Here is a 22,696-nt window from a genome sequence, read left to right on the forward strand (position 1 = left end):
GCCTCTGCCAACGGAGCCATGGTGGCCGACAAAGTGAAGCGTCAAGATGACAACAATCAATGTGTCCAGTCATCTCGCCTGTCTCACAAAACCAAGGTAGACGTGTATTTCTGCGCCTTTACATCATTGTGTGACCAAGTCAGCGGCCTTGTGCCCGGAGACCAAGCACACGACTCCGAAAGATCTAAATCTCTAGATACAGCCACCCTAGAGCCCTAGAGCACACTGTGACGCGACTGTTGTTGCAGGAAGAGTCAGCGATATGCGTCAGGAAGGCCCTCCAGGGTGGGAACGATGACCACTGAACTGGTGTTGGAAGCACAGTTCATCCTATCGAGGTTCTACAACAAGATGTGCCATCTGACGATGGAGCCAGTGAGTGGTCGTGATGACACGCATGTTGGCTCCAGTGATGTGCATGTTACTAGCATTTCTGCACCCACATACGAAGTAGGCTAAGGCTAAGACTTGTAATGCATGACAAAATTATGCATCACGATGCGGCGATGCGCGAATGTGATACAAATTGGATGGGACTGTTTTACTCTGTCCTCCGTAGAGCGTTGAGAAAACGAAGCCGGTGAGGCCAACTGAATGATGCAAATGAGATGAGCCTGCTCTTAGCCATGTGTTCGCTCCTTCCTCGGGGAATGATGAACTGCTGGCGGCAAGGCGTGAACGGAACTTGACATTGAACCTCTGGGACACGCCCCCATGCCGATGGTCGGGCAACGCAGCCACTTCTCTTGGAGAAAATTGAAGGCAAATGGTGTCTGGTCTCAACTGGTCTGCTTCGGCGGAGAGTTCGAAAGCTCCAGCCCGAAATCCCAAGAGAACAGGCCTGGGAGGGACAGCATGCACTGACCATTGACCCTTCAAAGCGCCAGGCCGACCGGCAGTTGAACTGACCAGACCAGACTGCAAATGTGGCCGAGTCGACGGATACCGACATAGACATGGCAGTCCATGCAGAAGAATACCAGAGCCAACTTGGTTACTCACCACCCTGTTGTGCTGACTCCATCTGTTGGCTCAGGCGACGGGCAGAACGAAGGGCAGAACCGAGTCCTCGCACAGCCGCAGATATCCTTGCGGCGCAGAACAAAGAAAAACGTTGAACGATGGAGTTATGTGGGTGTCAGACAAAGAGAGTCATCTGTCAGGAAGTCTCAGCCCTGTTGGTGCAGCGTGGCTTAATGATGGCTTTTACTCAAGACGATCAATTTGATACGATGAGATTCCATGTCCCCACTCTGATGCTCACCAGACCTGGTCAGCCCACGTTCCAAGTTGACCTTGACTGACGGATGCTCGCTCACATTGATGGACTTGACGAGATATGCATGTCCATGGCCGCTGAGGCCGAAGACCGAAGATGGAACTTGGTGAACTGTCCACTGTGCGACACTGACCCGCCTCATTTGATTCTTCCAACTTTTTTCCTCTTTTGATGTGTAACCAAAGCTTCCACCAGACACCAGACAGCACCTGAGAGCTGACAAAGTCGACCAAAGCTGACCCCTCCTCCAGCCATCCCAATAAACACCCCCCCTCCACTCCTCTGTCCCCCAACAGCCCTGTTTCGTCATCATCACTTGCCCTCCCCGCTCCCACCCGTATTCCGATAATTTTCACTGTGCGTCGTCTTTTCTTTGCCTAAAGTGCCCAGAGAGACCTGACACTCTCACTTTGTGGTTGTGGTACTCTTTGCGCTTTGTTCCGCGACATCCTTTGTGTCGATATCATCTCCTGGACCAAACTCTAAACTCAGGCGCCTCACAAACGGGACGACGGGTCGGTCCGCCTCCCCTCCTTTCACAAAAGCCATGTCCCGATACTACCGGGACAGTGACTCGGACGACGATCGATACAAACGGACAACGGTGACGAGGTACAAGGTCGGTCCTGACAGGCACGGAGACCGCTATGAACGGGCAGAACGCACGGAACGCGTCGAGGTCGATGATGACCGCCGCTCCAGGTTCTCCGGTCGCAATTCAGGCGACTTCTTAGATACCCGTGGGCCCATGTCGCCCGATCGTCCACGTTCAGCGTTTGAGCCTCACAACGGTGATCGCTCGCGCACCGTATATTACGAAAGAGATGTCGAGCGCGACAACGGCCACAGAGACGCCGACCGCTCCCGCATAACCGTCTACGAGAGTAAAGAGACGGACAGAGATTGGGACAGGCGCTCACATCGTGGCCACAATGAGGAGGAGCTCAAGATTGAGAAACGAGTCGAGGAACGATTTGACGATAACCATGGTCATGATGTTGAACGATATCGCAAAGAAACTGAGTATTACTCACCGCAGTCGCCTCCGCCTGCTCCCGTCATTATCCGCCAACAGTCGTCGGAACCGCAAAAGATCATTGTACAAGAAGCACCCCCAGCCCCCATAATTGTACCCCGCCAACAGAACCCCGGCGTCGTGGTTTTGCGAGACAGGGAGGAGCGTGAAATGGTCCGACGGGAACGTGATCCCTATGAGGAGGACTACTACTACCGTCAAGAGCGCCGCGAGGTCGGACCTTACCGCGGCGACTACTACCGCAACGATAGAGAGAGAGACTATGCCATGGCACGTTATGACCGTCGCAGAAGAGATGACGACTACAGCGACGATGACGAATTTTATTATCGTCGCACTGTGCGCAGGGAGCGCAGTGAAAGCCCCCATCATCACAAACGACATCTTGCTGAAGGCGCACTCGCAGGCGCCGGTCTTTCTGCCCTGCTCACCAGCCGCCGCGATGACTATGGCGACTTGCCCGAGAATCGTGGTCGCAAGGTCTTGGCTGGTGCCGCCTTGGGAGCTTTGGGAACGGAAGTGGCTCGCCGCGCACACAGCGCCTACGAAGAGAGATTTGGCGACGGCCGCGAGTCGCCCGATCACCACCATCTTCTCAAAAAGGGCCTGGGTGTTGCTGCTGTGGCTCTGGCCGCTGCCGGCGCTGCGAAATACTACCAAGCCAGCAAAGTCGAGAAGGAAGAGGCCCATCGTGGCCGCAGCCGCACACGAGGAGGCTATTATTCTGGCGATGACTATTCCAGATCGGTATCCCGATCTACTCATCGCAGCAAGAGCCGACGACGAAGCATATCTACGGCCGCCAAAGCCGCTCTAGGCACCGCCGCCACAGCCGGCATCATCAAGCACTTCCGCGACAAGTCCAAGTCCAAATCCAAATCCCGCCATGGCAGTCGCAGCAGGAGCAAGTCTCGACTCCGAAGAGTAGCCGAAATCGGAGGCGTCGCCGCCGCTGCCGGCGTTGCTAACAAGCTTTGGAAGAACCACAAGGAGAAGAAGGAAAATACCCGCGACCTGAGCGCAAGTGGCGACGATGAGTACTACCGCCGTCGAGACTCGAGAAGCAGGCATAGGAGCGTCAGCGGCGGCAGACACCGGAGCAGGTCGAGGTCGATGGCACGATCCCCTTATGCGCAGCCTGGTGCTGATCCTGAGCTAGGCCTAGTTGAGTACGGTAACGATCCTTTGTATCCCGAGTCCCGAGACGCCCTGGCCCGAAGGGATGTTGAGTCCGAAGCTGAGGATAGACGACGCGAACGACGGAGACGGAGGAGACGCGATCGCTCGGCCTCGGCATCTGGCTCAGATGACGACGGGCACGAGAGGAAACGAAGCAAGAGTAGGTTGAGAGACATGGCCGCTGCGGGAGCTGCAGCAGGCGCTGCCGCCATGGGCATCAAAGAATTCAAGGACAGAAAGGACAGAAAGGATCAGGACAAGAGGGACAGACGGTCCAGGGAGAGGGACGAAGACAGAAGACGTAAGCCCCCTTGACATACCTGCGCTTCATACCGAAGTAGCCTTTGCCTTTGCGAGACGGACTGACCATGGCAACAGGACGTGATGATGACCGCCGAGAAGACTACTTTGACGACCATGTCCGGCCACATTCACCTCCCACCGCGTCTGGTGGCGCCTATTATCCGCCTTATCCCCCAACTCCCGGCGGACCACCCATGGCAAGCGGTGCCAACTACACGCCATATCCAGACCAAAATGGCGGCGCACCTCTTCACCCCGAATACCAGCCATACGTCCCGCAAGATTATATGGGTTACGCTCCTCCCCCTCCCCCTCCACCGGCCGGTCCTCCCCCTCCCCCTGAACCCGGCTTCCGAGGCGGCCCCGAATACCCACCTGGTCCGCCTCCACCACCGGGACCGCCTCCTCCGCCCGCAGGTCCACCACCTGGTGGAAACCATCCACCAGACCATGTGAGTGATCAAGTCCGAAACCAAAAAGCCCCTGTCAGAGATACATCAAATGGTGCGTTGGGTCGTACTTTGCGGGGTTTGGTGTGAGAGTCTGCTGAAATAACGTTGTGAGACTGACTTTTTATTGTGTTTAGATGGTGTAAATGGCCCGTATGGCTCTGGTTGGAGTGGTGGACCGCCAACAGCCTCGAAGTCCGTGTCTTTCATCCCGCTGTCGCCAAAAAGCTCTAGAACAATGGAACGACATAGGAGAGAGCAAGTGGAAGGGTCTGAGGGCGAGGATTGGGACAATAATGATCCCGACTCTCACCCAAGAGACAACAGATTTGACTCGAATCGTCGACGCTCATCAGATCCAACTCCCCATCCTTTGGTCCAGCGGAACAGACGATCCAGAGACGACTCAGGATCTGACTCTGATGACATCGAAGTCCTACCAGATCGGTTCGACTCCCGTGGCAGACCACTACATGGCCGGTCCGCCAGTCAAGACGGCTGGACCACACGAAGGGGTACATTCCGTAGGGAGCCCCAACGCCCAGGAGGATGGGACGTAAGCGGAGCATGGCAAGTCAGCGGGACGGACGGCGAGGCTGTGGATAAATTAGTCAGGGACTTCACTGGTGCGCTTGACGGACAGAAAGGCTGGATGGGTGTTCTCGGACAGGTTTTGGGGTCGGGACTACTTCCTGGTGCTACCGCGGGTCCAAGTAATGAAGAGCACGGAAGTGGAAGACAGCGACATGAACATGATGGGGATGACGATGATGGGAGGAGGAGGCGGCGAAGAATGCAGAGATGACGATTACGAATAATGGATGACTGATGTTATGAATTTTTCTAGTTTTGGTTCGGGTTGGGAATGTGTTTGAGGTAGTGAGGATTTGTGTCATGATTCACGGCTTAGAGAATGAGTATTTACGATTTTACAGACATTTACATTGATGTTGCAGGCATTTAGGTTAACATTACTTATTGAGATAATGCTATAACAAATGAGAAACGCACCCTGCCTTGTCAGCCATGTCAAGTAATCCGGCTGACACCGTTCGCATCCACGACCTGTGTATGGCTGACGGACATCATGGTGCCTACTGTCTTTCATGAATCTAAATCTGAATGCCATGATTCAAAGACAGTAGTGAAACATAAGAAAAAGGCACACTGTGTTTAGTGGTGTGCTGCCAGGAATATATCCTAGTACATGTGGTCCATCCCCCAACTACCTGGACGCATCGTGCCTGGCGGCTAGAATCTATGCCGCTACATGGCCTGAGGAATCGGTACTTCGTGGCGGTTGAACAGTGTGAGGAAGACCACCAAAAGAAACCTGTTATGTGAGTATTTTAGGCTGTGACGAAGTTGGCATTCAGTCTTACCATTGTCGGTGTGTTTGGATTCGCCCGAGGGGCAGAAACGGTGTGAGGTCGACCACCATAAGTAACCTGTGCGGTGTGAGTATGTTGACCTGTAGTGAAGTTCGTAGTCGTACCATTGTGGACTTGTCTGAAGCGGGACGGGGGCCAGAAACATGGTGGCGAGCACCCACAGGTATCTGTGTTGTGTGAGTATGAATTGTGATTTAAAGTCTAGTTTAGTCTTACCGTGATATACTTGTCTATAGAGGTCACAAGATGGGGGGGATAGGTGTGAGGACGATCACCAATAGTAACCTGATTGTGTGAGTATTATAGAATTGTGATTTATAGTTTGATCTTACTGTTGTGAACTTGTCTACAGTAGAAATAGGGCGAGGGGGGTAGACAGTGTGAGGACGATCGCCAAATGTAACCTGTGTTGTGTGAGTTTAAACTGTGACGTAAAGTTACGGTTTAGTCTTACCTTGGTAAACTTGTCTGAGGTAGAAACCGGACGGGGGGGAAAGACAGTATGAGGACGATCACCAAACGTAACCTGTGCGTGTGAGTATTTTAAACTATACGCAAAGTTGGGTTTTAGTTATACCATTGTGAACTTGTCTGAAGAAGCAGGGCGAGGGGGAAGAACGGTGTGAGGACGATCACCAAATGTAACCTGTGTTGTGTGAGTATTTTGAACTGTGACGGGAAGTTGGGGTTTAGTCCTACCATCGTGAACTTGTCTGAAGCGGTCTCTGCAATCTCGTCTGCGGTCTCCTCTGTACCCAGGCCCCGGCCTACATGAGTATTCTCAGGTAGAATGGCGGTTGTAGAGTCTGGGCCGGCGTTGGTCCCGTGAAATGGAGCGGCCATCACGTTGGTGGCAGTAGGAAATGAAGCCAAGCTTCCAGGGCGGTACCATGGCGAGTCTTGGGCGCTGGCAACGGCGACACCCATGGCCGCGACAATGATGGAGTTCTTCATGTTTGCTTGCTTGGCTGTGCGTATGAATGAACTTGGTGAGATGGTAGAGGAGGGAGAACAAAATGCGTTGGAGGAACGACGGTGGTGGGAAATGTGCTGCTTTATTAAATATATTCGAAATTTAACACTAGAAAATACTTTGCGAATGTCGATTTCACCGTGGCTGCATTACAAAAGTATTCTGGCTGCGGTTGGTCATTGCGGAGAGCCTTTTTGGTTAAGGGGTTTGTTTTTGACTTTCGTATTGCATGAAGTATGTGATAGTTGCTCTTGTGGAAACGTGTTCTAGATGAGAATTTGTAATTTGAGTAGCCTGAATTACTTAATACCCTTTGCCTTTGAAAGACACGACCAGTGGTAGGCTATGGTGACATACTTTACGCGAAGCAGGTGGATATCAAGCCGTGGAAAAGCTCAGGCAAAGTATAATTCATGTGAATCATCTTGCTAGTTACACACGTAGCAAACCTTTGACGTGAACGCAGAGCTAATTGACGCCAGCAAGAAAATATGTGCCCTAACCGTCTTGCTGCAAAGGAGGCTGACCCAGTTGAAAAGACTTGACTAGACAACCCAAAACGATTAGCTAATGTAAAGATGCCAGGTTGAAGTTGTCAAACCAAAATGATCACAATGTAAAGATGCCCAAGTTGCCATGTCGTGCATAACTAGACCAGACGCTTTGAAACACATCACTGGCCTGGATAGAGCGCGGAAACACATGAATGTCGTGTATTGCACACAATGCATATTTACCAACAGGTCCCTCAGTCTATATGATATCTTTATGCTGACACCTTACCCTCCCTCGCATTACTTCATAATTCATCTCGAACTGGTGCTGATTCCGGTCGCCCACTGTCCTTGTGCAAATCGACGCCCTTCTTTCCCCTCCACTTTTCCCATAGGTCCCAGAATTCCTTTTCCATCTTTTTGTCCATTTGGTCGGGGAGGACAACCTCGTATGTAATGTAGAGATTGCCGAATTCGTGTTTGTGATATACGCTCTCGCCCTCTTCATGCCATTTGGGCATGCCTTCACCGGCAATAGTCTCAACTTGGCCGCTCTGCACAACTTGGCCACGTTTCCGGCCGAGACGCACAACATGCGAGTCGAGATGAGTAAGGTTACGGGTCCAGTCACCCATCCACGCCTCGCGGAGTGACAGAATTTCTGTCCAATACAAGTCGTCTCCTTTGCGTCGGAAATAGACCCCATCCACGTGGTCTGGGTTGTCCTCCGGTGCTGGTTCCTTTTCGGTTAGAGTGACAATGAGGTCGCCAGCAACCCAGTCGGGGCTCTCGTCAGCTTCATTTTCGTACACAATCTTGGAATCGCGAGCCGCTCCTCGTTCGACCTTAAGGCTGACTGTTGTTGGTTTTCGCTCGACTCTCTGCCCGTTACAAACGGGACACTTGTGTTTGATGCTCTTGCCGCGGCCACCACAGGCATCACATCGCATCTGCATCTGTTGAAACATTCCGGGTGCGAGCTGTTGTTTGACGATGCGGACACCATGCCCGCCACAGGTTGAGCAAGTCTCGACCTGACCGTCGGCGCTTCCAGAACCTTCGCAGGCCTCGCAGATATGTTGTCGGTTCCATTGAAACTCGCTCGTGGCGCCGTTGTAGAAGTCCCGGAGAGAAATGCCAACTTTGACCTCGACATTGTGGCCGCGAGGCTCCCGGGAGGATCGTCCGAAGTGACCATGACCGCCAAAGAAGCGGCTGAATAGGTCAAAGGGGTCGTGACCACCACCTCCTCCGCCGTTCTTGTGCTGTTTCACGCCATCGTGGCCGTACCGATCGTAGATTTGGCGAGTCTCGCTGTCACTTAGAACATCGTACGCCTCGGATACTTGAACAAATTTTTCATGGGCCGTCTCATCCCCCCTGTTACTGGAGTCAGTACAATATTCGCGACGAAACTGGTGTCGACTGAAGAATGGCAACGTACGGGTTCTTGTCAGGATGAAACTTTTTGGAGAGCTGGCGATACGCAGACTTGAGTTGCTTTTCCGTAGCTTGCTTATCGACGCCAAGAATCTATCACAAGTCAGCAACTAGGCTTGTAAGAGTGTGCGGAACATCGACATACCTTGTAATAGTCTTCGGCGCACAGCGCAAGCTGAACAAGACACAGGAAGAAGAGGACGGCGAAACTGTGAAGTAACATGATTGCGTTTAGCCCCAGTAAAGGGGAAACCTGTTCTAATTCACAGCCAGTCTTCTCGATGAAGGCAACTTTTGTTCCTAAATCGCCGGCTCAATGTGCGGATGTTGACGAGAGGAGTGGAAAGAAAGGCGAGAATGCAAACAAGTGTCGAGAGGCGTCATATGCAGCAATTTGCAAGCTGTCTGAATAAAACCAGCGTGTTAACATGCGACTGGACCCTGGTCAGTCTAAAAGTGGCTAGTGGGACTGGGGTGGCTTATCCAGTGACTTTCATTGGTTCATCAGATCAGTCAATGCTCCACCCATGTAGACGGACCTTTCCAAAATTCTGGAGCTCGAGACAGCGACTTGCAGCCTGCAGGCAGCTTCAGCCGCTTTATCAAGATCGATTCCTTCGGATTTGCGAACATTTTCTTGGACAATCGCCAGGTCGTGGCAGAGTTTGGTTCCTTACTTTTGGTCATTGCATTTGTCCGAAATGAGTTCCAAAAAGTATGCCTTCCTTCCTATGGAGGACGACGAGGTAGGCCCTCAGAAAGTATCCAAGGAAAGGAAACACCGGCATCGTCGTGATCGCGACAGGCATGAAAAGTCGTCCTCTAGGACATCCAAGTCTCGTCGGGAAAGGAGCCGGTCGCGTTCACCTCGACCGTCTTCCCATCCGTCCAGTCGCTCGAAAAACTATCGCAGACGTGATGGCGAGTCGAATTTTGATGATCGCTGGGCTGATGAAGAGCCACCATCCGATGACCCTGATGCTCGAATTGAAGATGATGCGCCAGAATTCGAAGAATCGGCCAGCAAGCGCATCAAGGTGAGCCACGACGATCGAAATCAGGACGAAGACGACCTCTCTGATGGAGCAAAGGAGGAGCTGGCAAGACAACGGGATATTGAGGAGCGGGAGGCCTTCGCAAAACGGTTAAAAGAGAAGGATGACGGAAGATCAAAGAAGAACCATCGGGACGGAGAGTCTTCCTCTAGACGGAAACTGGCAGAGGATGCCGCTGCGAGAGACGCCGCTCTACCGGATCTCAGAGAACGATCTCGTCAGGAGTATCTCAAGAAGCGCGAAACCGAGCGACTTGCGCTGCTGCGAAAACAGGTCGCGGAGGAGACCGCAGAACTACGCAGTGGTGTCCGACTGTCTGAAAAAGAAAAATCCGAATTTGCCAAGAACCGGGAGATTCTCCGCCTCGCCGAGGAGAGGCTAAAGATTGACGATCATCGCGACGGCTATTACATGCCTGAAGACTACATAACGGAGAAAGGCAAGCTGGACAGGAAGAAGAAAGAGGAGGCTTTATATAAAAGATATGTCGAGCGGGACGAATATGGCCAGGAAAAGTTCGTCACTGAGCACGAAGAATGGGAGCAGGAACAGGCAGCCAAGGCGAAGGCTCAGATTCAGCGAGCCGAGATTGAAAATGAGGACTATGACTATGTCATGGACGATCAACAATACATCCAATGGAGTCTGGATTCAAGAATGGCAGGCGAGGGAAAGACAAAGGAACAGATGTTTCTCGATGCTCAGATTGATGCTGCGGAGAAGAAGGCCCTTTCAATCCAGGAGACAAGAAAGAGCTTGCCCATTTACCAATACCGAGACGAATTTTTGGCTGCACTGGAACAATACCAAATATTGGTCATTGTCGGAGAAACTGGTAGTGGCAAAACAACGCAGTTACCGCAGTACTTGCATGAGGCAGGATATACAAAGAATGGCATGAAGGTCGGCTGCACACAACCCCGTCGAGTCGCCGCCATGAGCGTTGCTGCTCGTGTGGCAGAAGAGGTGGGCGTCAAGGTCGGAAACGAGGTTGGCTACTCTATCCGGTTCGAGGATTGCACCACCGACAAAACCATTTTGAAGTACATGACCGATGGTATGCTGCTCAGAGAGTTTATGACGGAGCCTGATTTGGCTGGTTACTCGGCTCTGATGATTGATGAGGCGCACGAACGGACTGTGCACACTGATATTCTACTTGCTCTTGTCAAGGATTTGGCACGAGAAAGGAAGGACCTCAAGCTTCTCATCTCGTCGGCTACCATGAACGCTGAAAAGTTTGCCAACTACTTCGATGACGCGCCAATTTTTAACATTCCCGGACGAAGATACCCTGTTGATATATATTACACACCCGCGCCTGAAGCCAATTACTTGGCTGCGGCGATTACAACAGTATTCCAGATTCATACGACACAACCAAAGGGCGATATTCTCATTTTTCTTACTGGACAGGATGAAATTGAAGCTGCAGAGATGGAAATTACAGAAACTGCAAAAAAGCTGGGCAGCAGAGTAAAGGAACTGGTCATTTGCCCTATTTACGCCAACTTGCCGTCAGAATTGCAAGCCAAAATTTTCGAGCCAACGCCAGAGGGGGCGCGAAAAGTTGTTCTAGCCACCAATATTGCTGAGACAAGTTTAACGATTGATGGCATTGTCTATGTGATTGATCCTGGATACGTCAAAGAGAATATTTACAACCCGGCTACTGGCATGTCGAATTTGGTCGCCGTTCCATGCTCTCGTGCATCTGCCAACCAGCGAAGCGGCCGTGCTGGGCGTGTCGGACCAGGAAAGTGTTTCCGCTTGTATACCAAGTTTGCGTACATGAACGAAATGGACGAATCTACCACCCCTGAAATTCAGAGAACGAATCTCAACGGCGTCGTTCTGCAGTTAAAATCGCTGGGTATCAACGAGCTGCTTGACTTTGAGTTCATGGATCCGCCTCCGACAGAAGCACTCATTGGCGCCTTGAACCAGTTGTTTGCTCTACAGGCTCTTAACCATAAAGGCGAGATGACAAAAATGGGTCGCCAGATGGCCGAGTTCCCTACTGATCCTATGCTGGCCAAAGCTGTTCTGGCCGCGGACAAGGAAGGCTGCGTTGAAGAAGTACTGTCCATTGTGTCCATGCTCGGGGAAGCATCGGCCCTGTTTTTCCGGCCCAAGGACAAGAAGATCCACGCGGATAGTGCCAGAAACAGATTCACCGTCAAGGATGGCGGCGATCACATCACGTTGCTAAACATATGGAATCAATGGGTTGACAGCGACTTTTCGCCTGTTTGGTCGCGTGAGAACTTCCTCCAGCAGCGATCGCTTACTCGTGCGAGAGACGTGAGAGACCAGCTGGCCAAGCTTTGCGAGCGAGTCGAAGTATCGCCATCTACCTGCGGCGCCAACAATTTGCGGCCCATCAAGCGTGCCATCACGGCTGGCTTCTTTCCCAACGCAGCACGACTGCAAAAGAGCGGCGACAGCTATCGTACCGTCAAGAACAACACGACCGTGTGGATTCACCCCAGCAGCGTCCTCATGTCCGTCGACCCCCCAGAGAAGATGATTATCTACTTCGAATTAGTGCAAACAACGAAAGAATACATGCGAGGTGTTATTCCAATTGAACCGAAATGGTTGGCAGAATTGGCACCGCACTTCCACAAAAAGAAGGATGTGGAGGCAATGGAGGAAAAGAAGATGCCCAAACAGAGGTAGCATAGAGCGAGGTGTCATGAATTATGAATATATTGTAATAACTACGCTATGGTCCTGTTTTTTCATCGCTCACCCATCGATACAAAATGTCCGTCCGCATCGTGTACTTGACACCACTGAGAACCTTTGACCCTTGGTGACGCAGACCTCTGTGTTGGAAAATCAGGACACTTCCCGCCCTGGGATTAACGTCGATGCGTCTCTTTTCATCTCTGGAGAGGAAGGGCGTTGCGCCGCCTCGAAATCCTTCCCCAGATGGAGATGTCTCCTCAGAATCGTTGAGATACAAGTGAACGGTGTAGTGGGTTCGAATTTCTGTCCCGTCCGCAGTGTAGTGGTACGGCCCATCGAAGTGTGCTAGTCACGTTAAAGGCTGCTTCTAAATGCATCATCTAGTTATGTAACTTACAATTGAAGAACTGCCCCTCTGTATATTTGAGGAATCTCATACGGTCGTTGAGCCGCTCAAATACCCATCGACCAGGAAGTCCAATATCATCATCAGGCGTCTTTGACAGCAGTTCCTTCAGCCCGTCGGCCTGTATACACCGATTCCACAGTCTGTCCACAATAGTCTGCTTGTCCCAGATGATGCGGTCGCTGTTTCTGTAGTCCGTAATGGCAATCTCCCTCCCAACCCCGACATTCACTAGCGCTGGCCGCCATGGAGATGCGTCTTCGCCCTGTGTTTCTGCACTGGCTTCCGCTAGCTTCAAGAGTTGCTGGCACTCCTCTGGTGATATAACGTTATCCAGGACGACGGCGATTAGGCCATCGTACTCTGGGACTTGGGATGTGGCGAACGGCACGGGCGTCAGAGTGACAGGTTTGTCTGCCGGGCCGGTGAGGAAGTCGTCGGGGATAGAGACGTCTTTTGAGGTGTAGTGCGTGTTTGTGATTTGATTCTCCTTGCCTGAGTGACCGATTCGAGCTAGTTTTCGGTTGCTCATTTTGATGATGTGGATGTGGCTTGGTGAAGCTGGCGTTGAGCTTTCGTTGATGGTTGAACCTGTGGGAAATGTTTTGCTGGGATCTGACTAATTTGTTTCGAGGGTAAAGAGTCTCATATATCTGCTTTTTCGATTTGTTTTTGTTTTTGTTTTGTACGTGTCAAGTGTCACTAGGCAGCAGTGAAGAGTGTTGATGGCTTTGTTGGTGTTCTGTTCGTGGGGCTGTGTCACGGTGTCAGCCTCATGGGACTGGCTGTTGACTTTATTACACTTTTTATTGAACAGATGTAGGACTTGTAGGAACAGATTGCACTCGCATGATTTTGTGTTTTGTATATTCGTGTGTGGTGTTTTGTGTATGGAAGTACATGTACCCAGATGACAGCCTAACATGAGATCGGCAGGCATCCATTCTTGATGCACTAGGTCAAGCAGGATGACAACTTGCGATCGCAAAGCTCAGAAACAAGATATAAAACCAAATGAAACAAAATACACAAAAGAGACTACTGTACAAGCTGATCGAAAAGCTCAAACCAAAGCATTTCGAAAAGTATCGTAATTGAACCCTACAACTACGCCTTACTTGTTGTCATGGGCAATCCATGTGAATATGTGCAGCAGAGTGACAGCGAACCCCTGTTCCCAACCACACTGAACTTGCAGCGAGCATATGGTTGCATTGAATATACGGCAAGCATGGTTGTGGGCTGCAGAACTCATCTGTGAGCTGTATGCGTATAAGATTATACTTGTTCAATGACAATGCCGCATACCGGTCTTGGCGGCTGCTGCCTGTGTGCCTGGCAACACACAAGGGGCAATCGATCTACGAAAGCTGGTATAGAGTTGCTGCCTCGAGGTGTGGATGAAGTTTTCTAGCAATGATTAACAACACGTTGGCGGTATGAGATCAGCCACAGAGCATGTCACAACATTGGCAGCAACTGCTCTTTCAGTTCACGGCAACGGCAATCAATTTAGACAACCTGCAATTCCTCGCATTTCCCCATGTCATATTAGTTGTCGTCTCTCCTGCGCCAGTCAGTGGACGCTGTGCTCCTACTCCCTTGTTCCCTGTTCCCTGACCGGGACTCATACTGGCGCGGCCCGTCTCTGTCGAAGCGTCGACGGTCTCCTTGTCTGCCATCCGTTCGAGAGATCAACTTGTCTGGCATGCCGCCCGCCAGTGCTACCTTCAGCTTGCCTTCCATTGACCCCTCCGTAATGAACTTGCCATTGAGGGCCCTCATTGCTGCATTCGCCTCCTCCCTGGTTTCAAAGTCAACGAAGCAGTAGTGGTGGTTGCCTTGCATGGACCTGGTGCTCTGATGCGGCGTGATGCGTTTTCCAATCGCGATCCTAAAACACACATCCGAGTTAATAACGGAACACTACTGTATATAGAGCAAGATTTCCACCCACGGGCTAAAGTCGGAGAAAATCTCCGTCAAAGTTTCATTATGTTGGGCTTGGTCGATCATCTTCCCCAAGCCACCAACGTAGAGCCTCCGTCCCTCCTGGCTCTGAGCCATATCTTGAAAATGAGACAATGCACTGTAAGGACCATCCTTGACGTCCTTGTTAAATCTGCCACTAGCGACGTTGTCCTCGCCAGATTTGGTGGCCCAGTCACCCCAGCGTTGGAAACTCTCTCTCTCCCCGCCGTCGCGGTTCCAGCCTCGATCGCGCTGCTTTTTGGGATCACACTGGCCGACTTTGATGGGCCGTCCGCCGATGGTTGCGCTCAACGAGGCGAGGGCATCGTCTGCGGTGTTGCGATCGGGGAATTCGACGAAGCAGTACCCTGGGTTTCGCCCGCTGACAGGATCGATCGATATATGAATCTTTTCTAGGCGGCTGAAGCCATTCGCGGCGAGGGCTTCTTCTATGTCATTGGGTCGGGCCGTGTAGGGCAGGTTACCTGCGCCCGGCAGTCAGCGTAATTCGAAGCGCTTTAATGTTTGAGGTTCGAACCAGACCTAGGTAGATGCGTGCGCCCAAGGTGTCTGGTTGGTTTTGTGAGGTTTGATCCATGGTTACTTGGATTTGCCCGCGAGGGGTGAGGTATGTCCTCGGACGGAGGGACAAGGTGTTTCGAACAGATCTAGTCGGTCGAGTTCCTGATTGGAAATTTTTTTGAGGTGTTTGTGCATGCATCTCGTGGCGTAACCTCGTCTGCCAGATTTGCAATCACGTGGTGGCAGCTGCATCGCCAGCATTGTCCTGGGCTTTGTCTCTTGATGGGCGTCAATAGACAGAGCAGAGTCCTCTTACGTTACGAATTGCAGTATCAGGTATGCCATGACTGCTAGATTGGACAATTTTTGCATTTGAGCTGCACGCTGCTATTCTGGGCGTTCTGCGTCACCGCGCGTACCTTACGATTCTGGTGTCTTCTCAACGGGAGCTGTTCCCCTCTTCCAAAGACGGTACCGAAATTATCACGTTGGGGATGTCGCAGAGTGTGATCGATGATTCCAAAAGAAACGCAAATGGCTCTCGAACAGGACAATTTTTCTTTCTTTATAAACTCTTCAGTTGAAGTGCCGCTTCCTCCAACTCCGCTTTCCTTAATGAATAGCTGCCCTGCCGATCATCTCGGCCCACCCACAGCACGACGAACTTGGCCGATATTGAGGAGAAGAAGAAGACGCACAATACAAGTCTACATACTACTTGAGGTTTTTTAGGGCACCTTAACTAACCTAAAGGTTAAAGTTAACCTAAGGAGAGAGCACTATAGAATTCTAGTAGTATAAATCTTATATCTTTTATTAGCTATACAATTTTACTTAGGTGCTTTAACTTAGCTACTTTAGTGTTACGTTTTAGTTCATAGGCTGTGCCCAGGCCGCAGAACGGGCTAGCTGACATCGAGGCCACCCCACAGACGGATAAGGCACACGCTGGAATAATACATGTAGTCCAGGCGCAGACAGATCAATTGATCGCAGTAATTCACGTGTTACAGTTGGCTGTGTTCCAGCCGCTCGCGTGTGGCTGTGGGCACTCTCCATCCAATACTTACAAGACAGTGTTTCACTACCTAGGTACCTATAGGCAGCATCCTCATCAATAGTGATGTGGCCTTGTACAGTACGTGTACGTACAGTACTGTATTTTAGCCCTAGTACCGTACGTACAATGGGGTTGTACAGTACAGTACATACATACAAATTTCCCCTTCCTTTTTGGGCAATAGTGAGCCCTGCCCTTGCACCATTTTTGAGCCTCAAACCTCAGATTCCACCTCAGTGTCAACACCCAATATATCACCCGTCGACTGTAATACACCTCCCACTCAAAATCCTCATTGGTTGAGGCCATCGCGCCGTCCATCCAGACCTTCTTGCCCTGCGCATTCACAAATAACTCGAGATATGAATCTTCGAGTTCTAGCCAGTCCTTCTCCTCAAGATCCGCCCAGCGCTTTTTTAGGGTTAGCTTTGGTGGGCGCCATCTTTTTAGCGATACCTTCAATTGGTACAAAATCAGGAGTGCGTTGAGCCAACAGAGCTTTTGTACAGCTCCGTATTTGTACGATGTGACCCACAAATTCCCCTATTTGGAATATCGTACGTACGCAGTACGCGTACGTACTTTTTCTTCTTGTACGTACGTACGTACAACAGTGTTGTACGAAAAGTACAACATCACTACTCATCAAGGCATCCGCGCCACCTATCGCCCGCCTTAGATTAAATCAGCCTCATAATTCACACTTCTCGTGCAAGATGCACTATTGGACGCAAAAATAGGTCAGAGTTATTAGTATTTCTACAGAAAAAGTTGGAGTTCTAAATATCTTCCTACTCTGATATTTCAACCAAACCAAAAGACGAAAGAGTCGCCATGAACGACTATAGACCCAATGCACCAGCACAAGCAATCCGTCTTCTGCACCTTCTTCCTAGAACCAGTTCTGGAATGCTTTCTGGCAAGCTAAAGAAAGTGTCCATCGATGCTACGCCTACATTTGTTTCGATATCCCATGTATGGGGTAGCAATCTTGCAGAGGCTCGTATGCAGGTTGACTCGGGCAGTGGAAACAAGTTTGTGCCAATATCGAGAAACCTGGAGTCTCTTTTGCAGTCTCTGCTTAGCCATAGCTCAGATACCTTGCCTCAACTCTGGCAAAGTGAGCTATTACTTCCCATGTGGATAGATATGGTCTGTATTGATCAAGCGGATGAGGGCGACAAGTCGTCCCAAATTCCACTTATGCGTCGCATATATTCACAGTCAAAAATTGTTCTCATCTGGATCAATGAGTCAGACGGCCACCTTCGCTACGCATTTCAATATCTTCGTCATATTGCAAAGTCTAGGTCCTGTACTGGCAAAGATGAACTTTGGACACTATTCGATCCAATGGGCTGGGATGCTTTGATAAGGCTCCTGGGGTGCGATTGGTTTCACAGGAGATGGGTCATTCAAGAGGCAGTTCTTTCAAAGGAGGCCATCTTTTTATGTGGTCCGGATGTCATGCCAATGGAAGATCTATTCAATACGGTCAACCTCGTAACGAGTGCCTTGGTGAGTCGCCCGAGTGTCGCCAAGGCCCTCAAGGCTGCAAATGTGGGCTCGATCAGACCAATCCTGGTCCTGAAGCAACTCAAGCAAACACTCCATAGGGATCAGGGCCAGCAGAGGCTTCTGTGGTTATTGGAAAACTTACGTACCACCAGAGCAACCGTGATGCATGATCAGGTGTATGGGCTTCTTGGTCTATGTAGCCCGGAAGAGGCTGCTAGTAATCCAATTCGATACGATCTTGGGCCACAGGAGATCTTTAGGACTTGTGTCGAGCAGCATGCGCGCCTCTACAACAATTTGGACTTCCTTGGTCTCTGCACGCCTGCGCAGAGGAACAATACAAGCCCAGAAACGCCATGTACATGGCATCGATCTTCTAAATGGCCGTCTTGGGTGCCTAATTGGGGCTCAACACGTCTTCGACGTTGTTTAGGCCCCCACGGGGTGGATCAAGAAGGCAATTTTAATGCCTCTGGCTCAATGGTAATTAATTATTCTTTCAAAGGAGACGAATTGGTCGTTTCAGGTATCTTGATCGACAAAATTCGGGACCTAGGGGACTTCTGTGACTCATCTCGACGTGCTGAGCTGTCAGACCCGAATTCCATGCTATTCCAGCAATTTTTCGAGTTTTGGATGAACTCAGCAAACGGGAGCATAACAACAGTATACGGGGACAGAGAGAGCCAAGCCGACGCATTTGCGCGTACCATGAGCCTACTTGGAATATACCTGAACCCAGTGCCTGCAGCAAACATGGTCCCAACCATGTTCTACAAATGGTGCAAGGATTCAAAATTGGGCAGACAACTGCAACAATTTGTTTGTGGATCTAGGATACCCTTCGAGGCACCATATGAAAGATCATTTATAAGGATGAAACGCTTGCTGTCATGGCAACCATTTGTCACAGAAAAGGGATATTTTGGACTTGCCAGGGAGCAATGTATGGTGGGTGATGAGATATGGCTTATAGCTGGTTGCAACGTTCCAATTACTCTTTCATGCCCCAGCAAGAAGCAAGGCGGCAGTACTATGGAAGTTAAGGGGGAATGTTTCCTTGATGGATTTATGTTTGGTGAAATATGGGCGGGCTCAACAAGAAACGCGCCAAAGCCTCAAGTAGTGACTCTCGTATAGTCTCGGTACTTCCTGATTCAGGATCGTGGTTCTCGTGGTCCTCGGTCGAAACGTAATATAATGCAACCAGTCGACCTCATCGATCCATATAGCAGGGTAGAGGCCGTGGTTCCAGGACACATCGCAGACTCCTTCAACGCTTTGTCCCTGCTCATAGCACGCCATCCTGATTCAAGAACTAATTGTCAGCCATCGCAACGCGGCGTGTCAGGATCCAAGAGATAGGGTTTTCTCACTCTTAGGACTTATTGATCTCAATGAGCGAGCACTGCTGGACAAATCCTTACTTTCCAGACTATACCATGACAAATGAACACGTACTTATCACCACACTCTTGCACTTGCAAGAGTGGAGATTAATGCAACCTGATCTTCGACGGATAACATCGGATTTTGACGAGTTATTCGTCAGGCTTGGAGCCTCAAAAACCTCAGGTTATCTACATACTCTGCACAATACCATTTGCAGTTTTAACTGTCTAATGTCATCGTAAGATACCTGCATCTATCAGATTATAAGTTCCCAATGCACGTTGTCGCAGATAGATGAGGGAAGGGGCTTCTGAAGCCTTTCCCGTAGCTTTCTAATGCTCTCTGTAGGCAAGTCATCGGAATAGACCGCCTTTATGCTCAATTCGAAGGCCATCCTTGCGAAGAGTAACATCGTCGTCAAAGCAAGGCATGGATATTTGTCACCCTAACACGCGATAGCTACCTAGTAATCGACGGGTGCTTTGCCAATGTACCCCTAGTCGCCGACCACACAACACCTCACAGCTGGGTCAAGCAAACAATACTCACTGGGCCAAAAGGAAGATTAAGATCGAATCGACCCTACCCTCCACTATAACCCCAAAGATCGAGATCAGCTGGCACATCCCGCCATGTAAGATCTTGTCCTCTTTTCGTCCTCATACAGGGTGGTCGTCGATATGATCGATACGATACGATACGATATCGATATCGATGGGCGATATCGTCGATATCGTCGATATGAACGAGCACGGACCACATGACTCAAATTACCCTCTCACCACTGTTTCAAGCTAAAATTATTTACATTGACATTGTGGAAATTAACTACTGTCTGTTCCGCGCGCCACTCCATTTTTCCTCCAATGCTTTAAACATTCTACCTTCTCAATAGTGTCCTCCCCAAGCTTCATCCGCTCCCATGATATAGTCCGCCGCGCCCCTGAGAATACCCTCTCTGCCTCTGCGCTCATCGCAGGAATTGACAGCACATTAACTGCAAGCTGCGAGAGTTTCGGCCAACGCTTGCGTTGCTGCGCATCTAGCCACCACTCAAGGGCAGGAATATCAATGAGGATGGCAGGCTCGCTGGTGTACTCCTCATATTCATCCTTGCTCTGTGGTCGTGGAAAGTTCCGAAGCCTCTCAGCAATAATGTCAAACGCTTCCGGGCTACCCATGGTGGCGCGCACCGATTCGTCGTGAGGAACTGATAGGCTAATGTGCTCTTGGGCTTTAAAGTCGCACCAAAGCTGCTTGACAGCTTGAATAGCTGGCCGCACCCACTTTTTGTCCCAGTTATGCTTCAGGTATCCTATTCGGCGCGATGGATGGAAAATCATGGCTGCTGCATAATAGGGCGAATCATCTGTTTTGAGGTAATACTTGTCAAAGGCTTGCCAGCTCCTCATGATGCGAGGGCCGAAGAACTGATCAGACTCAAACTTGTCAAAGCTTGTCTTGAAATGCTGCACAATAATATCCATCGTGAAGAGGACCCGGTCGATCGTGGCGGCGTCACCCTCTGTCGCTTTGGTAGCACGGTGGAATGGCTTGAGAAATTCCAGTGTAGCCCGAAGCCGTTCCCAGTCTTGCGGCGAAAGGTAATCGTTCTTAAGATCCTCAAAGTACAGCTTCGAGTAGGAATCGATGTCTGCAGACTTTTCCGTTGCAACCTGCAGCATCTGATGCCAGCTATTCCATCTTGTACAATTATCAAGAGGAACTGCACGGCCTGCTAGATCGGTGAACTGTCGCATACGAGCTGGCGACCCGCGGATATGGACGACAATGTTATGAAGCTGTCCTAGTGGCCCAAGACTCCGAAAGGCATCCCGTCTCTTCGACACATTGTCCTGCTCCAAGTCTTTAGTTTGCTGCTCTTCCTGTTCTACCTCCTGAAACAGGAATGCCTTAACAGCGAGGTTGATGACATGGCCACAGCATCTGATCCGATTGGCACTTGCATCCCAAGATATTCCCTCTTTTTGCAGCGCCGAGCTCATTGTCCGGCAAAGCTTGTCGTTTGAAGAGGCATTATCGCCAACGAAAGCGCCGAGTTTCTGGCAGATGCCGTAATCCTGGAGAATCGAGAACAATGTTTCAAACTGGACCTCAGCACTGTGGGACAGGATGAGAGGAAGGGCAAGAAGTGCTTTAGAGAGCTTTTCTGTCTCATAGTCGACGAACTGTGCGCAAATTCCAAGGAAGAGCTTCTGGCTCGGCGATGTCCAAATATCAGCAGAAATGTGAATCTTGGATAGCGCTGACTGAAGCCTTTTCCGTACCGAGTCCTTTTGAAAGAGCCATGAACTAGCCACCTTCTTTCTGACTTCGGAATGGGACGAGATTATCTCAGTAGTGGCTTGGGGATTTAATGCTTTACAGAATGTATGGAACTCGTCCGACTCGACCAGCCTAAAGGGCAAACGATGCACGGTAATCAATGAGATAAGCGCCTCGGTAATCACATCTTTATGTAGCACTTTCTTGAAGATTTGGGAGTCAAGCTCTGAAGTCTGGTTGGCAATAGCGGCTTGATCGTAGAGAGCTTGCAGGCTGAGCAGGCTAGCGGCATCAACCCGGCGAGGCTCGTGTTCGAAGTATATGTCGTGCTTCTTGAGAAGGTGATTTCGAAAGGTTGTACTACTTTGGCAACCGTAAGAAGGATCCTCGCAGTACTTGCAATAAAATATACGGTTTCTGGCCTGGTACTTCGGTTCGTCACTCCTGGGTTCTCGAGCGTGTGTTCGGATGCTTGAGACTCTGGATACATGCTGCTGAGATTCTGAAAGTGCAGCAGTAGTGGACAACTCCAAAATGGATGACGAGTCTGGTAAAGAAGTCATGATGAAGTATCAACTGTTCCATTATCGAACAGTTCGTCGACGACAGAGTTTAAATTTAGAAAGTAGACGCACTGAAAGACAGCAATGTGACATATCTCTAGTATGAGATAGCAGCTCGCCCAGGTGCTGGTTTGCCTTCTCTCTGGTCCTCGTATCCTGTCACATTGTGGCGGGTTTTCGTCTTGCCAACACGAAATTGCGATGTGCAAGCCACATTGGGTGCTAATGTGACAGGTTATATTTTCGGGAGGTTTATCGTCGATATCGATGCGATATCGAGAAGCGTCGATACGATATCGATCGACGACACAAATCGATAAACTTATCGATGACCACCCTGTCCTCATATGTGTTAGTGTGATGTGGCGCCCCAAAGTTTCAAGAAGCTTAAAAGTAAAACAACTTATCCCTACTCGGATGCGAACAAACACCTCAAATTTGACCTGCTTGGAGCAACCTGCACTATTCGTCGTACCTGGACACTTTTGTTCAGCTAACGCACAATAGATTCCGCAATGGGACAGCTGAATACTGCAGGAAAGCAACTGTCCACCAATTAGGCAACCCAGGCACGCCAAGATGTAACATCATGACTGCAGAATCCACGGCTCACGCCGGAATATTGCATATCGTACCGCCGTCCTAGCGCTGGTCTGGAACTCTGGATCGTTGTATCAACGGAAAC

At 50.3% G+C, this 22,696-nt stretch overlaps 9 protein-coding genes across 9 annotated transcripts; 3 read left to right on the forward strand and 6 right to left on the reverse strand.

Annotated features, from left to right (window-relative positions):
- Positions 1-541: 541 nt before the first annotated feature.
- On the reverse strand, positions 542-958 carry VFPPC_18141 (hypothetical protein; the record flags this gene model as incomplete). Its single annotated transcript, XM_022429797.1, has 1 exon — positions 542-958. The coding sequence occupies one exon, from the start codon at positions 956-958 to the stop codon at positions 542-544; it is 417 nt and encodes a 138-aa protein (XP_022285209.1).
- An 868-nt stretch (positions 959-1,826) lies between these two features.
- On the forward strand, positions 1,827-5,051 carry VFPPC_14585 (hypothetical protein; the record flags this gene model as incomplete). Its single annotated transcript, XM_018292353.1, has 3 exons — positions 1,827-3,795; positions 3,873-4,301; positions 4,384-5,051. 3 exons carry the CDS (start codon positions 1,827-1,829, stop codon positions 5,049-5,051), a joined length of 3,066 nt encoding a protein of 1,021 aa, XP_018139229.1.
- Positions 5,052-5,504: 453 nt separating this feature from the next.
- Positions 5,505-6,591, reverse strand: VFPPC_16521 (hypothetical protein; the record flags this gene model as incomplete). Its single annotated transcript, XM_018294274.1, has 8 exons — positions 5,505-5,579; positions 5,629-5,694; positions 5,742-5,804; positions 5,854-5,922; positions 5,970-6,041; positions 6,092-6,163; positions 6,215-6,283; positions 6,337-6,591. The coding sequence occupies 8 exons, from the start codon at positions 6,589-6,591 to the stop codon at positions 5,505-5,507; spliced, it is 741 nt and encodes a 246-aa protein (XP_018139228.1).
- An 818-nt stretch (positions 6,592-7,409) lies between these two features.
- VFPPC_09350 (DnaJ domain-containing protein) lies at positions 7,410-8,767 on the reverse strand (the record flags this gene model as incomplete). Its single annotated transcript, XM_018287903.1, has 3 exons — positions 7,410-8,484; positions 8,549-8,637; positions 8,690-8,767. 3 exons carry the CDS (start codon positions 8,765-8,767, stop codon positions 7,410-7,412), a joined length of 1,242 nt encoding a protein of 413 aa, XP_018139227.1.
- A 478-nt stretch (positions 8,768-9,245) lies between these two features.
- Positions 9,246-12,281, forward strand: VFPPC_09349 (ATP-dependent RNA helicase DHX8; the record flags this gene model as incomplete). Its single annotated transcript, XM_018287902.1, has 1 exon — positions 9,246-12,281. One exon carries the CDS (start codon positions 9,246-9,248, stop codon positions 12,279-12,281), a length of 3,036 nt encoding a protein of 1,011 aa, XP_018139226.1.
- Positions 12,282-12,327: 46 nt separating this feature from the next.
- Positions 12,328-13,231, reverse strand: VFPPC_14584 (oxidoreductase domain-containing protein; the record flags this gene model as incomplete). Its single annotated transcript, XM_018292352.1, has 2 exons — positions 12,328-12,638; positions 12,691-13,231. The coding sequence occupies 2 exons, from the start codon at positions 13,229-13,231 to the stop codon at positions 12,328-12,330; spliced, it is 852 nt and encodes a 283-aa protein (XP_018139225.1).
- A 1,019-nt stretch (positions 13,232-14,250) lies between these two features.
- VFPPC_09348 (RNA recognition motif domain-containing protein) lies at positions 14,251-16,888 on the reverse strand (the record flags this gene model as incomplete). Its single annotated transcript, XM_022428653.1, has 4 exons — positions 14,251-14,593; positions 14,657-15,155; positions 16,405-16,663; positions 16,862-16,888. 4 exons carry the CDS (start codon positions 16,886-16,888, stop codon positions 14,251-14,253), a joined length of 1,128 nt encoding a protein of 375 aa, XP_022284139.1.
- Positions 16,889-17,086: 198 nt separating this feature from the next.
- VFPPC_09347 (heterokaryon incompatibility protein (HET) domain-containing protein) lies at positions 17,087-18,910 on the forward strand (the record flags this gene model as incomplete). Its single annotated transcript, XM_018287900.2, has 1 exon — positions 17,087-18,910. The coding sequence occupies one exon, from the start codon at positions 17,087-17,089 to the stop codon at positions 18,908-18,910; it is 1,824 nt and encodes a 607-aa protein (XP_018139223.2).
- Positions 18,911-19,986: 1,076 nt separating this feature from the next.
- On the reverse strand, positions 19,987-22,011 carry VFPPC_18142 (Ribonuclease H-like protein; the record flags this gene model as incomplete). The annotated part of the gene is made up of 1 exon (XM_022429798.1): positions 19,987-22,011. The coding sequence occupies one exon, from the start codon at positions 22,009-22,011 to the stop codon at positions 19,987-19,989; it is 2,025 nt and encodes a 674-aa protein (XP_022285210.1).
- Between the last annotated feature and the right edge of the window lie 685 nt (positions 22,012-22,696).

Source organism: Pochonia chlamydosporia, chromosome 7 (assembly GCF_001653235.2).
Source record: "Pochonia chlamydosporia 170 chromosome 7, whole genome shotgun sequence".
Taxonomy (NCBI): Eukaryota; Fungi; Ascomycota; class Sordariomycetes; order Hypocreales; family Clavicipitaceae; genus Pochonia; species Pochonia chlamydosporia.